This window comes from Monoraphidium neglectum (genome assembly GCF_000611645.1).
Source record: "Monoraphidium neglectum strain SAG 48.87 unplaced genomic scaffold scaffold01135, whole genome shotgun sequence".
Classification (NCBI taxonomy): domain Eukaryota; kingdom Viridiplantae; phylum Chlorophyta; class Chlorophyceae; order Sphaeropleales; family Selenastraceae; genus Monoraphidium; species Monoraphidium neglectum.
This window is the reverse complement of record NW_014012493.1, coordinates 1-13,572: the sequence shown is the minus strand read 5'-3', so window position 1 is coordinate 13,572 and position 13,572 is coordinate 1. Positions and strand designations below refer to the sequence as shown.

The 13,572-nt window shown below is 70.5% G+C and overlaps 3 protein-coding genes across 3 annotated transcripts in view; 2 read left to right on the top strand and 1 right to left on the bottom strand.

Annotated features, from left to right (window-relative positions):
• MNEG_6776 (hypothetical protein) overlaps window positions 1-8,340 on the top strand; it is a gene marked incomplete at both ends in the record, with an annotated part of 11,512 nt that extends 3,172 nt beyond the window's left edge. The window contains 11 exons of the mRNA XM_014044752.1: window positions 177-387; window positions 635-779; window positions 1,068-1,199; window positions 1,387-1,536; window positions 1,750-2,542; window positions 2,734-2,957; window positions 3,106-3,304; window positions 3,480-3,718; window positions 3,955-4,845; window positions 5,044-5,861; window positions 6,083-8,340. Coding sequence (XP_013900206.1) covers window positions 177-387; window positions 635-779; window positions 1,068-1,199; window positions 1,387-1,536; window positions 1,750-2,542; window positions 2,734-2,957; window positions 3,106-3,304; window positions 3,480-3,718; window positions 3,955-4,845; window positions 5,044-5,861; window positions 6,083-8,340 — 6,060 coding nt within the window. The remainder of the gene's footprint in view (window positions 1-176; window positions 388-634; window positions 780-1,067; window positions 1,200-1,386; window positions 1,537-1,749; window positions 2,543-2,733; window positions 2,958-3,105; window positions 3,305-3,479; window positions 3,719-3,954; window positions 4,846-5,043; window positions 5,862-6,082) is intronic.
• Window positions 8,341-8,691: 351 nt separating this feature from the next.
• Window positions 8,692-9,897, bottom strand: MNEG_6775 (hypothetical protein; the record flags this gene model as incomplete). Its single annotated transcript, XM_014044751.1, has 5 exons — window positions 8,692-8,812; window positions 9,017-9,068; window positions 9,245-9,378; window positions 9,551-9,668; window positions 9,813-9,897. 5 exons carry the CDS (start codon window positions 9,895-9,897, stop codon window positions 8,692-8,694), a joined length of 510 nt encoding a protein of 169 aa, XP_013900205.1.
• Window positions 9,898-10,538: 641 nt separating this feature from the next.
• On the top strand, window positions 10,539-13,328 carry MNEG_6774 (putative Intraflagellar transport protein; the record flags this gene model as incomplete). The annotated part of the gene is made up of 8 exons (XM_014044750.1): window positions 10,539-10,550; window positions 10,667-10,849; window positions 11,010-11,241; window positions 11,495-11,610; window positions 11,865-11,959; window positions 12,127-12,343; window positions 12,558-12,832; window positions 13,067-13,328. 8 exons carry the CDS (start codon window positions 10,539-10,541, stop codon window positions 13,326-13,328), a joined length of 1,392 nt encoding a protein of 463 aa, XP_013900204.1.
• Between the last annotated feature and the right edge of the window lie 244 nt (window positions 13,329-13,572).

Genomic DNA, 13,572 nt, shown 5'->3' with positions numbered 1-13,572 from the left:
CCACCCGCCGCGCCGCTGCGCGCGTGCTGATGGCCGCGCTGCGGGCTGGCGGCGCGGGCGCCGCGCGCGGCGTGCTGGCGTGGCGCGCGTGGGCGGGGTGCTACAGGGGGGATGCGGACGCGCTCGCGCTGGCGGACTGCGTGGATGCGCGCGCTGACGAGGACGACCAACAACAGCAGCAACAACAGCAGCAGCAGCAGGAGCGAGAGCAGCAGGAGAGGGGTGTTGCAGGCGGCCTGCGCTGGGAGGGCCGCGGCGCGGCGCTCGTTCAGCGGCTGTTCAGCAGGATTGCAGAGGACAGGGAGAGCGCGGGGCGTGAGCTCCTGGCCGCGGTGGCGCCGGGGCTGGCGCGGGACGATGGCGGAAGCGAAGGCGCGGCTAATGGGGGTGGGTGCAGCGCTGACCCGGGTTGCGCTGTGGGGCGTGGGCAGTGAGGAGTGGCAGCCGTGGCATGAAAGAATCGCCTAATGAGTCACAATGCGGCTCACGTGATTTGCAGCACATGCCCGGCTGGGATCCTGGGTTGCGCACATGCACAAATCGTAGCACTCCCATGCAGCTGAAGGCCCCTCTGCCGTTAATACCTGTCCCCGACCGGCCTCTCATTTCGCGCCGCCCGCGGCCCTCCCCGCAGCCGACCCCTTCCGCGGCCTGCTGGACGGCGGCGGGCCGCCCGGCGGCCCCGCGCGCCGCGACCCTGTGCTTGACGCGTCACCGGCGCTGGCGGCAAACTTCACGGCGGCGGACGCGGCCGGCCTGCTGGAGGTGGTACACAACAGGTGGGGCGGCGTTCAGCTTGATAATCATCATACGAATTGAGCATGATTGACTAGAGACGATGATCATGATTCACCGCTTGCGGCTGCCAATGGGGCCGATGTGAGGCGATTCAAATGGGCACCCTCCGTCAACGCCGCCGGCGGCTGCCCCAGCAGCCCAGCCGCAACTCCGGCCGCCTGTTCACGCCTTCTGGCTAGCCCCGGGGCCTCAGCCGCTGCGTGGCCGTCTCCCCTGTACCCGCTCCCGGGCCCCGACTGACGCGGGCCCCCCCTGCCTCGACCCGCCAGGGAGCTCGTGCCGGAGCTGCGGCGCTCTGCGGCGGAGCAGCTCCTGGCCCTGGCGGCCGCGCCCGCGCTGCTGGGGGTGCTCGCGGAGCCACGGCAGCTGGAGGCGCTGTGGCTGCTCGCGGCGCCGGCCTGGTGAGTGGCGCGCGCGGCCGTGCGGTTGCCGCCTGGCGGTTCGTTCCAGGGAGTAGGCTGAGGCAGCGGGATCTCTGCTGACAAGTGGTACAGCACATCAATATGACCCTTTTTCCATATGATGGTCGCATTCAGGTCAGGCCTGGCTCAGCACCTCACAAACCAAAACCTTGGACTGCCTTTGCAGGTACGCTGCCGAGGACGGCGGCGGCGAGGGCGGCGACGGGGACGGCGGTCTGTTTGGCCTGCAGCTGCCCGCGGCGGCGCTCGCGCTGCTATTTGGCGCGTGCGCCCGCAGCGCCAAGGCGCTGGCGTGGCTGACGGGCGACGCGGACAGGTGGGGGGCAGGTTCGGGGGTTAAAATCTGGTGGCACGAGCTGGGGCGGCAGATGCTGCATGTGCTTCACAACCACAAGCTTGCGGCCGCAATCCTACCACGTTTCATGTATCATATCCGCCACTCGCCGCCCACTCAAGCTACTATTTCCTGCCCGCCCCAACGGTTTCCCTGGGTCCTGAGCCGCCACTTCCTCCCTATCCCAACGCGCAGGCTGCTGGTGCCGCTGCTGCCGCTCGCCTTCCACCCGCTGACCTTCATGCGGCGCGCCGCTGCCCGCCTGCTTGCCGTCGCCACGTTCGGCCCACCCGCCCGCCGCTGGCGCGGCTACGCAGCCAGTGCCGCGCGGCGCTTCGGCGGCGTGGTGGCGGCAGGCGCGGCGGGCTGGAGCTTGGTGCCGCCGGGGACGGGGGCAGTTCTGCTGCCCGCGCCGTTTGCAGAGGCGAACAAGTTTCCGTTCAGAGTCGTCCCGCTCGACCTCCTGGCGGCGCGGCGGGACAATGACAGCTCCACCCCGGATCCTGCTGCGCAGCAGGGCCAACCGCAGCAGCAGCAGCAGGAGCAGCAGCGCGGCGCCGGCGTCGGCGCCACGGCTGCGGCGCGGCGCCGCCTCGTCGCGCAGCAGCGCCTGCTGCGCCTCGCGGGCGGCGACCCGGCAGCTGCGCGGCAGCTGCTCGACGCGCCGCCGGCGGGGCTGGACGTCCCGCAGCAGCTGCTGCACGCGACGGCGGCCACGCTATCTGCGCTCGACGCCTCCCACCTGGCGCCCGCGGCGCTCGCCGCCGCCGCGTCTGCGCGCACCCACGCAGACTGCGGCCGCGCGCTCCGCGGGCTGCGGCGGCTTGCGTCGTGCGGGCCGGGGCTGGGCGCGCTGGCGGCGGCGCCGTTTGGGGACGCGCTGGCGCGGCTCCTGGGGGCGGCGCCGGTCACTGCTGAGGATCAGGAGCTGTGGCTGGAGCTCCTGCCACTGATGGAGCGCCTGCTGCTGGCGACGCCGTGGCCGCAGGTCCGGTCCTGTGGGTTTTTGGGTCTTGTGATTTCAACCCGTGGTAGGACGAGTAATCGACGCGCCCCTGTGCAGCGTTGGCGGTGTGCCCGCTGCTTCAGAGCAAACGGCCCGCTGCAGCGCGGGCGGCGCGGCGCGAAAAGGGGGCCCTCGACACCGCTCCTCTCCCCGGCACGCCGCCCGCCCCGCAGACCCAATACGCGCGGCTAGCGCTGCTGCTGCACGGCTCCGCGCTGCCCTGGCTCCGCCGGCGCGGGGCCTGCGACGACACCGGCCGGCCGCCCCTGGCGGCGCTCGAGGCGGGCGTGGATGAGGACGAGGTCGCGGGCGGCGGCGCGCTGGCGCCTGCGGCGCGGCGGCGGCTGGGGCTGGCCGTCAGCAGGCGGGCGCTCGCGCTGCTGCTGCAGCTGCTGCGGTGAGGGCTAGGGCTAAGGGCTTGGGACTAGGCGCTGCGGACCTGGGTAGAGGAGATAGCTCAGTCATGAGATATACCATGCACGGATCTGTGTGGCTCTTAACCTTGAAGGCTCGCATCCGGGCGCCTCTCCCCCCTGCCCCCGCAGGTGCTCGCGGCTGCACAGCAGCGTCGACGCCAACATCACGCTGCTGCGCGCCCTGGGGGGCCCGGCCCTGCTGGAGCTGCTGGCGGGCGGCATTGCGGGCAACGAGGAGGGCGACCCGGCGTGCAGGGCCATGGCGGCGGCGGCGCTGGAGGAGGTCCTCGCGGGGCTGCGGCAGTGGGCGGCGCTGCCGGGGCAGGAGGTGATTGCACAGGGGTTGCTCGGGAGCCGCCGCGGCAAGCGGCCACAAGGCATGCTCCCGGTCCTGGTGCTTGACGCACCACTGCGAACAAAACCCTCCGCATGCATCAGGGTCGCAATCGCTCGCAAATCCATACCATGTATACCAACGCTGCCGCCCAACGCCGTGATTGCAGGACGCCCTGTGGGCGGACGCCGCAGGTGGTTCCTCCTGGGAGGACGCCCTGCTGGCCTGCCTGGAGCCCCTCATCTGCCGCGCCGCCATGCCCGTCGCCGCGCACCGCTCTGCCGGCTTCCGCGGCAAGGCGCTCGCGCGGCCGGCGCTGCGCTGCCTGGCGGCGCTGCAGCGGCTGCTGCCGGCCGGGGTGTGGGCGCCAGCGTGGGCGGGGGTCGGCGGCACGTTCTGGCTTTCAAGGTGCGACATGCGCAGTGAGGGGCGCCCCACTTTTCTCAATCCTGGGGATTGCATGGCTTGATTTCTTCCTCAGCAGCTGCAGGAGGTGAAGCAATGAACCCTGACTGCCACGCACACATGGTCACGCTGAAGCTGGGGCCTGCCAAGCCTTCAGGCTTGGGGTATGCAGCACTGCGCCGCAGCCAAACACTGCCCTGCGCCTCACCAACCATGACCAACCATTTGTATCTCACCAGGCTCGCACGGGACAAGGAGGCCGGCATACGGCGCTCAGCCATGGGCCTGCTCGCCGCCCTCCTGGCGCCGGGCGCCGAGCCCACCCAGCGGATGCTCGTCCGCGGCTGGCCCGACTGCGGGGCGCGCGCGCTGCGCGTTGCGACGGACGTGTACGAGTGCCACGGCGTGCGCGCGGCGGCGCTCGCGTTCGTGGCGGCCGCGGCGGCGGTCGACGTGGTGGCGCTCTCGGGCGGCGAAGACGCGGCGGATGCGGCGGGGGGCGGCAAGGATGGCGCACAGCAGCCAGACGAGGAGCAGCAGCAGCAAGAGGAGGTGCAGCAGCGGCAGCGGGAGGAGGGAGAGCAGCCGCGCAGCGGCGGCCCCAATGAGCCCGGCCAAACCCCAGGAAGCGCCGCCGACCGCGCCAGCTCGCAGGCGCCCGGCGCGCTGCGGCGGCTGCACCGCCTCGGCCTCGCGTCCCTGCTGCAGCAGCACGCGCTCTGGGAGTCCCTGCCGCCGCTGCTGCGCGCCGCGGCCGCGCGCCGCGCCCCACCGGCGGTCGCGGCGGCGGCCTGCTCGCTGGCGGCGCTCGCCATCGCGGCAGACCCGGACGGTGTCGGGGCGCGCCTCGTCGCCGGCCAGTGCGGCGTCTGGCAGGGCCCCGAGCCAGCGCTGGCGCGGGCCCTTGCCGGGGCGCTGCCGATGCGGGGCAGGCGCTCCGCGGCGCAAGGCGACGCGGGCGTGGGCGCGGGCGCGGGCGTTGGCGGGGCTGCGCCCGATGGAGAGCTTGATGTGGTGTCGGCCCTTATCGAGATCGTCGCCGGCGGCTGCGAGGCGCAGCGGGGGCCCGGCGGGCTGCCGCGGGGCTGGGCCGCACGCAATGCAGCGCTGACGTGGCTCGCGACTGCAGGGTGAGCGCCGGGCGCCGGCCCCTGGGGGCGGGGGTCGGCGGAATCTGCAGGTCTGCATACGCCATGGCGATCAGGGTGTGTCGCTTAATGGCCATGCCATGGCGCGCTGCGGCCGCAGCATAATCTGCCGCCCAAGCGCCTCGCGCCCACGCTCACAATCGCCCTCGGCGCCCTGCGTGCCTCTGACGCACACGACAGGGCCGCGCTGTCTGAGGAGATCGTCCCAACCAGCGCAGCCGGCTGCGCATGGCTTCCGTGCTCAACTACAGGCGGCCTTGCCCTTGGGCCTGGCACTGGCAGCGGCGGCGGCGGCAACGGGGCGTGCGGCGGCGCTCAAGCGTCCGCCGAGGCGCTCGTATGGCAGGCGCAGTCGGCCGCCGCTGTGGCAGCCGCCCTGCAGGCACTCGCGGCCGCGTGCGCCGCGGCGCCCCGCATCCGCCCGGGCCTGCCTGCGCCGGCCGCGTGGGCGGACGATGGCGGGCTGCCGGCAGCGGCGGCGAGTGCCGCGCGGGCCTCCGCGGCGGCCGCCGCGCGGCGGCTGCCCGAGCTGCTCTCTGGCGCCCTCAACGACTTGTCAGTGGCGCTGCCGCGCCTCGCGGCCCCACCAGCGGCGGCGGAAGCGTCCGCCGGGGCTTTGGAGCCAGCAGAAGCTGCCGCGCAGCTGCAGCGGCTGGAGCTCGGGAGGCAGCAGCTCGCCGCGGCGCACGCGGCCGCACAGGCGCTGGCCGGGCTGCTGCAGCGCCAGGAGCCGCGGCAGCGGCTGCAGGCCATGCTGGCCGCACCGCGGGCCGGTCGGGGCGCTGCCGGCGACGGCGACGGGGCCGGTGGCGGCGGCGGCAGCCTGGCCGTGTCTGTCTCGGCTCTGCTTGACCATCCCCTGTGCCCACAGGCGTGCCAGTGGCAGCTGGCGTCCCTGGCCGCGTGCCTGTTTGCGGACGAGGAGTGCGCGAGGGCGCTGCTCGGGGACGGCGCGGTGGGGCCGACGGCGGAGCCAGGCGGCGACGACGGCGGGGCAGGTGCGGGCAGGCCTGATGGGATGTTCACAGGCACCCTCAATCATCCTATACTGTACTTTGACTCGTCCAGTTTATATAAATGTGATGCAGCGGCACCTCGACCTGCCTACCATACCAGCCTGCCGCAAGCACCACCCCACAACACAACGCCGTTCACCCGTACTGCATCGCGCGCCCCGCTGCCCCGAAAACCTCATGGCGCCGCCACGCTCGGTCCGCAGAGCCCGCGCCCGAGCCACTCTGCCGCGACAGCCGACCCGCGGGCGCCGCACTCTGCGCGGCCCTGGCGCGCCTGGTGCCCTCCTCATACTTCATAGAGGGCGACAGCGCAGGCGACCCCAGCGATGCGACGCCGGTAGCAGCAGAGGCAGCGGCCAACGGCGCGGACGGGCCGGAGCAGTTTCGGAGTGATGTCAGCGCGCATCCGCGTGACCAAGGGGCGGCGGGGCCGGGCGAGGCGGGCGGCGGGGCGCCGGACGCAGCGGCTGCAGGCCACCGGCATGCGCCAGGCCAGGCGGCATGCCTGGCGGCGCTGCGCAACCTGCTGGCTTTCAGCCGGTCTGCCAAGTCAGCCGCCCTGAGCATAGGCCTGCATGCAGCTCTCATGGGCAGCTGCGCCACCCTGGGGGCCGGCCTAGTCGCAGCATCAGCAGCAACGGCAGCGGCAGCGGGGAAAGGCGGCGTGGGCGGCAGCAGCGGCGCCCCCCGCGAGCGGCCGGCGCGGCCAGGGACGCTGGGCGCGGTCCGCGCGGACACCGCTGCACCAGACCCGTCCGCGCGCCCCGCGCGTGGCGGCGGCGCGTCCCCGCTGCGGCGGTCGGTCGCGTCCACCGCGACGTCTGGGCCGGAGGCCAGGCGGACCGGCACGCCGCTGTCGCTTCGGCGAGCGGGCAGGCGGCTGGGCGCGGCCGCCGCCAAGGGGACGAGCACAGCAGGTGCGGTGCGGCCTGGTGGCGACAACGGTGCAGTCACTGCTATCATGGCAGGCAGACGGGATGAGCAGGACGCTGGCGAGGCCATCGACCCAGCAGGCACACAGCAGCAGCAGCAGCAGGTGGAAAGCGGTGACGCGGACCTGCCCAGCTCAGCAAAGCAGCAGCGCCAGCAGCGCGCCGCCCCCGCGGCCGCCCGCCAGCAGCAGCAGCGCCAGCAGCTCGACGCCGCGCGCGAGCGCCGCCTGCTGCTGTATTTAGAGCTGCTACGGCACGTCGCATTTCGCGACGCGCCCTCAAAAGAGGCCCTGGTGGATGCGGGGCTGCTGCGGGTGACCGCGCAGCTGTGGCCCGCCGCCATGCAGCGGCCGGCGCTGCTGTCGGAGCTGCTTGCCCTGCTGGCCTGCCTGGCGCCCGGCAGCGCGGCGTGCCGCGCAGCGATTGCAGCGCCCGCGGGGCCGCGGCTGCCGGCGCCGCTGACGCTGGTGCTGTATGCGCTGCAGGCCGGCGGGCAGCAGCAAGACGGCGCCGCCGCCGGCGCCCCGGCGGGCGGCGGCGCCGCGGTGGCGCACGCCGCGTTCCACGGTGCAGTGCGCGCCCTGCTTCACTTTGGCAGCAGCCCCGACGGCGGCGCCGCGCTGGCGCACCCAGGCTGCGGCTTCATCCCTCTTGCGCAGAAGCTGCTGCGCAGCTTGCTGATGTCCAAGGAGAAGGACTACCCACGTGCCGCCTCCATCCTCCAGACCCTGGCCGTCATTGCGGCGGCATCGGAGGGCCAGCGCGCACTGCTGCGCGCAAGCAATGCCCCGGGGCTGCTGGAACTGTGCGTTGCCGCGATTGAGGCGCCGCACGGCGGCGCGGTCGCCGCGGCGCTGCTGCTCGTGCACAACCTGTCGTTCTGCGCTGAGCTGCGGGCGCCGGCGCTGGCTGACGCGCGGCTGCTGCCGCTGCTGCTGGCTGCCGCGGAGAGTCTCCAGCCCGAGGCCCTGTTGGCGCAGCAACGGACGCCGCAGGCCGCGCACCGCTGCGCGGCGGGCGCGCGGGCCGAGGCCGCGGCGGCCGCGGGCCAGCCCGAGCCGCGGCAGGCGTTTGTGGTGCTCGGCCGCGGCGGCGGCTGCAAGCCGGGCTGCTGCAACCCAGTGAGCGTCGCGGCGGCCGACGCGGCGGCGGCGGCCGCGGCGGCAGGCGGGGGTCGCAGGCTGCTCGTCGGCGGCAACGCGGCGGCGGCGGCGTACGCGGCGGCGGCGCTGTGGGCGCTGATGTACCAAGGGGAGTCTGTGAAGGCCGCGGTCAGGAAGCTGCCCAATGCTGTCGAGCGGCTGGTGGCGGCGCGCGCGCACTGCGCTTTCCTGGTGCGCAGGCTCGCAGGGGCCGGCGGCGCGGGCGAAGGCGCAGGTGCCGCCGCGGCGGTGGAGGTGCGGCCGGCGTGGGCGGGGCAGGAGGGCAGTGGCACTTCTGAGGGGGTGGCGCGGTGGCTGCAGCAGCTGGAGGAGAGCCTGCTTGCCGGCGTGGAGCTGCTGCAGCAGGGGCCAAGTGGCGGCGCATAATAGTATTGAATATATATAATGTTGGCAGTGTCCGGGCTTCACCATTTGCGCTGTCCCTCACAAGCAGCGGCCCTCACTGTGGGCACATTCTGTGAGCCAAAGAACGCATGCCTAAAGATGCCTTACTAAGCACACGTGCAACCCCTTTTCCCCGCTCTGTTGAGCTGGCAAGTTCCTTCCGCTGGGTCTGGTACTGTGTTTGGGTTGAGGCCGGCACGGTAACTGCACCACAGCAATAGGGGTGACAAAAGCAGCCTTGATGGGCACGATTTCAGCGCCAGCCGCCGCATTGTCAGGCACAGAAACGGCCAATCCCGACACGAGCAACGCGCGGCCGCCTTGCGCGCATGCTCAGGGGAAGCGGTCCTCGTCCACGATGGGCGCGCTGACGGCCAGCTCCCTCTTCGCCGCGTCCCACCGCGCGCGGCCGCGGTCGGCGTCCACTTTGCGGGGAAGGTGCAGCAGCAGCTTGCTGCACGGCAGGCGGGGTGGGGCGATGCGCGTGGGAGCCGATGAGAGTTATCCGCCACAGTGGGCAGGAGCGTCACCAGCTGGGGGGCGGCTGGCATGCTGCCTTCAGACCCGCTGCGAGCTGTCAGCACTAGACACACAGTAGAGGTGTGGTCGCGCTTCAGGGTCTGCACCCGGCACCCTGCCCTCCTGTCAGAGCGCTCACTAGTGCTCAGACAGCAGCCGCAGCCGGGTTGGCCGCACATCCAGGTCCAGCCCTGCACATGAAAAAAGGCAATCCTTCACTCGACGCGGGTGCGTCCGTGCAGCGACGCGGGGGGCCGCCTGCCCGTTATGACGGGCGTGCGCTGCACTACACGCAGGCTAATCTCCGCAGTCAGTCATGCACCGCACGAGTCCATGCGCCCCCCCTCTCGCCTGCCGCGCGACGCACCCGCTGACGACGCCGCCTGTGGCAGCCGTATGCGAACGACCAGCGTCTCGCAGCAGGCTGAGGAGGGGTCCTTGCCCGACATGCCCAGGAACGCGTCAGACGTGCCCACAGCCTGCTTGTACACCAGATCATGGCTGCGCGCGCAACCGAGGCAGCGCAGATCTGTGAGTGCATGCTTGCGGGCAGCGTGTTAGCATGGACGGCCAGCCGGGTATGTGCCGCCAGCTTGTGTCGGGTGCAGGAGTGTTGTGCAGTGTAGTGAGTTGCACATGTTGAGAGTGCGCATGGGCACGCGGGGGTGCGCACCTCGGCACCTCGCGGCCGTCATCTCGGTCGAAGGCCAGGTCTTTCTCATCCGCCGGCGCCGCTGGCGGCTTCTGCTGCTGCTTCGAGCCTGCGGCCTTCTGGGCGTCCACACGCGCTCCTGGGCCGAGTGTTGGGGGGCATGCGCAGCCCGCATGACTCCGTTGAGGGGACGGTTTGAAGCATGAACATGCAGAGCTAGCATGTGGATCATCTGCGGGCTCGCACGGCTGCGGAGCCGGCGCCGACAAGGGACCTGGCTCACCCCTGGGCTGCGCCACTGTCACGGGCAGCAGCTCTCGCGAGCCGATGGTCGCGGGCGTGCCGCCGTGGCCGCCGTGGGCTTGCATGCCATTTGATTGCTCCAATGCTGCCGCATCATTGTCCTGGCATGGTGTGTGGTAATCGCGGCCCTCAGGGGGATCGCGGACTGTGCGTTGGCGCAGCGGCCTTGGGGCGACACGCACCGGCCCGCACTAATCGATCGCATCGGTGACTGTACCTGCGGGCTGAGGAGCTTTGATAGCGCCTCGAAATCCGATATGAACTGATCCGGGGCAAACATCGCCGTGATACAAGAGTGATTATCTCAGATCACAACGGATGCGTTGCAACTCCGGTATGAAACACGATGAAATATGAAACAATAGATACACTCGACTGAACAATCGAATGCTGATTTCACGTACCCACAACCGGTCAAAGCGGACACTCGACATTCCTGCAAGCCTTGTGGAAGTTTGCGCAGCCGCATGAGCTGTCAAAAGGCATAAATAGTGCTTGTGCTAGCCAGGTGGGCAGAACACCGGGACCGGCGGTCCTCTGCGAGCACGCCGCTTCAACTCGTCACGCAGCGCCGCTGCTTTGGCTTTTCTCAGCATCGCGCTGCAGCTGGAAGCACCGCTGCTGAAAAGGGAGCCGCTTAGCTCTCAGCATCTGAAAGCACAGGATCTTGCGGCACACTTGTGCTTCGCCCCTCAGGGCTGCTGAGATGGATGCCGAGGTGCGAACAGATTGCTCCACCACCGCGCTGTGTGTGCATGTGCTCCTTGTTGTAATGCACTGTGGCAGGAACGCAAAGCATGCTGAGCTGGCATGGTGCTCACGCCGTGTACGCAGGACGACGAGCTGTACAGCGGTTATGACGACGACGCCGGCGCAGGGGCCGCAGCGGCGGCGTCGCCCGCTTTCACAGGGGCCGAGTCTGCCTCCCCAGGAGCCCCCCCGTCCACGGGCGGCGGCATGGCGGCGCCAGGGACGGCGGGCGGGCGCGTGGGGACTGCCATGGGCTCGGACGGCATGGTGAGGGCGGGGCACTTGGACAGCAGTCCATGCTTCCTGCGGGCCGGTTGTGTCGTGCGCCTGTCCGATGACTGCCCACAAGGTTCACAACTAATGCATGGGCAGCGCACTTGGTTCAGCACACAGATGCGGCCCTCTCTCTTCCCCCGCACACACACAGGCCCGCCCCATGACCAGCAACCGCGGCGCCGGCTTCTCTTCGGCGCCCCGCGCCAAATTCGACCCCCTCGGCGGCCCCGGCCGCTCAGCGCTGGCCGCGAACGGCCCCAGCAGCCTTCTGCCTAGGAAGGGCAAGGCCAGCCCCGAGGAGGCGGCGCGCGACATGGAGCGGCGGGTGCACGCGCTGCTGGAGGACAGCGCTGCGGCGCACGCGCGCGGCGAGCAGCAGCAGGGTGAGCCTGGGGCCGATGAGGCCGTGTACGGGGAGCAGTGCGCGCACGCTGGGCCGGCAGAGGGCCTGGGACACGCAAAATTCCTAGCAGCAGACCACAATCGTGTATTTTGACCAGATCTGCATCACCAACCGGCAGCCCCCTGTCTGTTGCACCCTTTGCTTGCCGCCAATCGATCACCGGCCCCTCCTGGGCGCCGTCCCACACCCGACCCGGATACCCAACCGGCCCCCACCCCAAAACACATGTACAGCCCTGGAGAAGGCGCTGGAGGCGCGCAAGCGGGAGAGGGCGCTGACTAAGTTTCGGGACGCCAACAGCGTGGCGGATTATGGCGGCCCCGAGCTGACGTTTGCGGCGGAGTTTCAGGTTTGGGGGCCCAGGCCGCGTGAGTGAGGCCGCGGCAAGGTGGTGCATCATTAGCAGGCAGCAGCGCGCCCCAAAGTCGCATCGGGGAGGGGGAGGGGACTAGGAGTAGCACGCCCACGTGGTTGAGGTGCTGCATCCCATGTTCCCTGCGGGTATGACCTTCTTCAAACCCCCACGCGCCCCTAACCCTTCACCTGCGCCCCCAGCCCCAACTGCCCATACTCATGCTGCTTCAACGCACTTGCATGTTACAGGTGGCTGCCATGTACGCGGCCAACCGGCTGTGGCAGGAGGCGCTGGACGGCTACACAGCCCTCCTGAAGAACAAGCAGCAGCCGCAGGGCGCCAGGTGCGTGCTGGGGGCGGCGCTGAGGGCGGAAGCGCAAAAGCACCACTATCAGTGCTGGGGACGGTTTGATCTGCTGTGGTTCTGATTGCGACATGCACCGTTCCACGGGCATGTGGTATAAAGGCATGGGAATCGGCATCCCGGCCATACCCTGCGAACCCGTGCAGGCTGCGCATCAACATCGGCAACGTCTACTTTGAGCAGGGGAAGCTTCCCCCCGCCATCAAGGCGTACCGCATGGCGCTCGACACGCTGCCCGCCTCCGCCGGCCCGCAGCGCGCGCGGCTGCTGCGCAACATCGGGCTGGCCTTTGTGCGGATGGGGCAGTATGCGGACGCGGCGGCAGCGTACGAGGCCGCAGTCGGGGCGCAGGCGGAGCATCAGGTGCGCCTGATGCCTCAAACTGAAACCAAACAACCCAGGGCTGGGCAATCTCTGCAGCGCTGCTTGGCGCTGCGGGCGCTCGGTACACCTGTAGGCTTAGAGTGCACTCTTGATTTTGATGGCTAAGCGCCCGGCGGCATCGTGCGGGTCCTCAGCAGTGTGCTGAACTAGTGCGCACAGCAATAGGCTCGCGAACCGCCCTTAACCCTTGCAGGCGGCGTACCATTTGGTGCTCTGCTGCTACGCCCTGGGGGACATGGAGGGCATGCGCGCCGCGTTCTCGTGCCTCGTCAGCAGCCCCGAGCTGCCGCCGGAGGCCGACGGCGGCTCCAACTCGGACGACAGCGACGGCGACGACGAGCACGCGGGGGGGCACGCCCGCGGCCGCGGCCGCGGCCGGGGCGGTGCCGGCGCGGCGGGGGCGGGGCCGAGGGGCGGGGCGGACCGGCTGCGGGAGGAGGAGCGGCGGCGGCGGGCGCTGGTGCAAGAGTGAGTGCGGCGGGGCTGGGTTTGGGGATGGAAAGGGCGTTTGAGATCTTTTGATCCAGCTGCGCACGCGGCTGGCAAGCGTCCTGCACAAGTTCATTTGTCGTGTGCAGCAACACTTGGGCATCGTGGCCTGCCGTCAGCATGCAACACGCTGACACACTGCAAGCCAGCTAGTAATCCGCGTGGATGGTGCATGTAATCCGCGTGGATGGTGCATGTTGGAACGCCCTGCAGGCGCGTCCTGACAGCAGCGCAGCTCGTAGCCGAGCGCATGGACCGCGACGGCCCCGCGGCCGCGCAGCAAGGCGGCGGCGGCGGCAGCGGCGGCGGCGGCGGCTTTGACTGGTGCGTCGAGCAGCTGCGGGCCTCTGGCCACCCTCTGCTGGCGGCTGAGGTGGCGCTGTCAAAGGCGGGGCGGTTCCTGGCGGCGCGGGACGTGGCGGGGGCGACTGCGGTGTTCAAGGCATTTGAGAACAAGGAGAGCAGCCTCAGGTGAATGATGGGGCATCCAAACAACACTAGACCGACTGCGGCATCACACGACAAGCCGGGCATCACGCCTTTGCCAGCTGCGAGGCTGATTGAATAGGTGGTCACGCAGCAGGCAGGAGCACTGCGCAATGCACCTCGACATTGGCAACAGCCGTCACCCATGGTCACGGAAGCTTGTCCCGTGACGCCTTGACCCCCCCCCCCCCACAAACTCGCCCAAACCGGGCAGCCCGGCCCCGACCTCACCC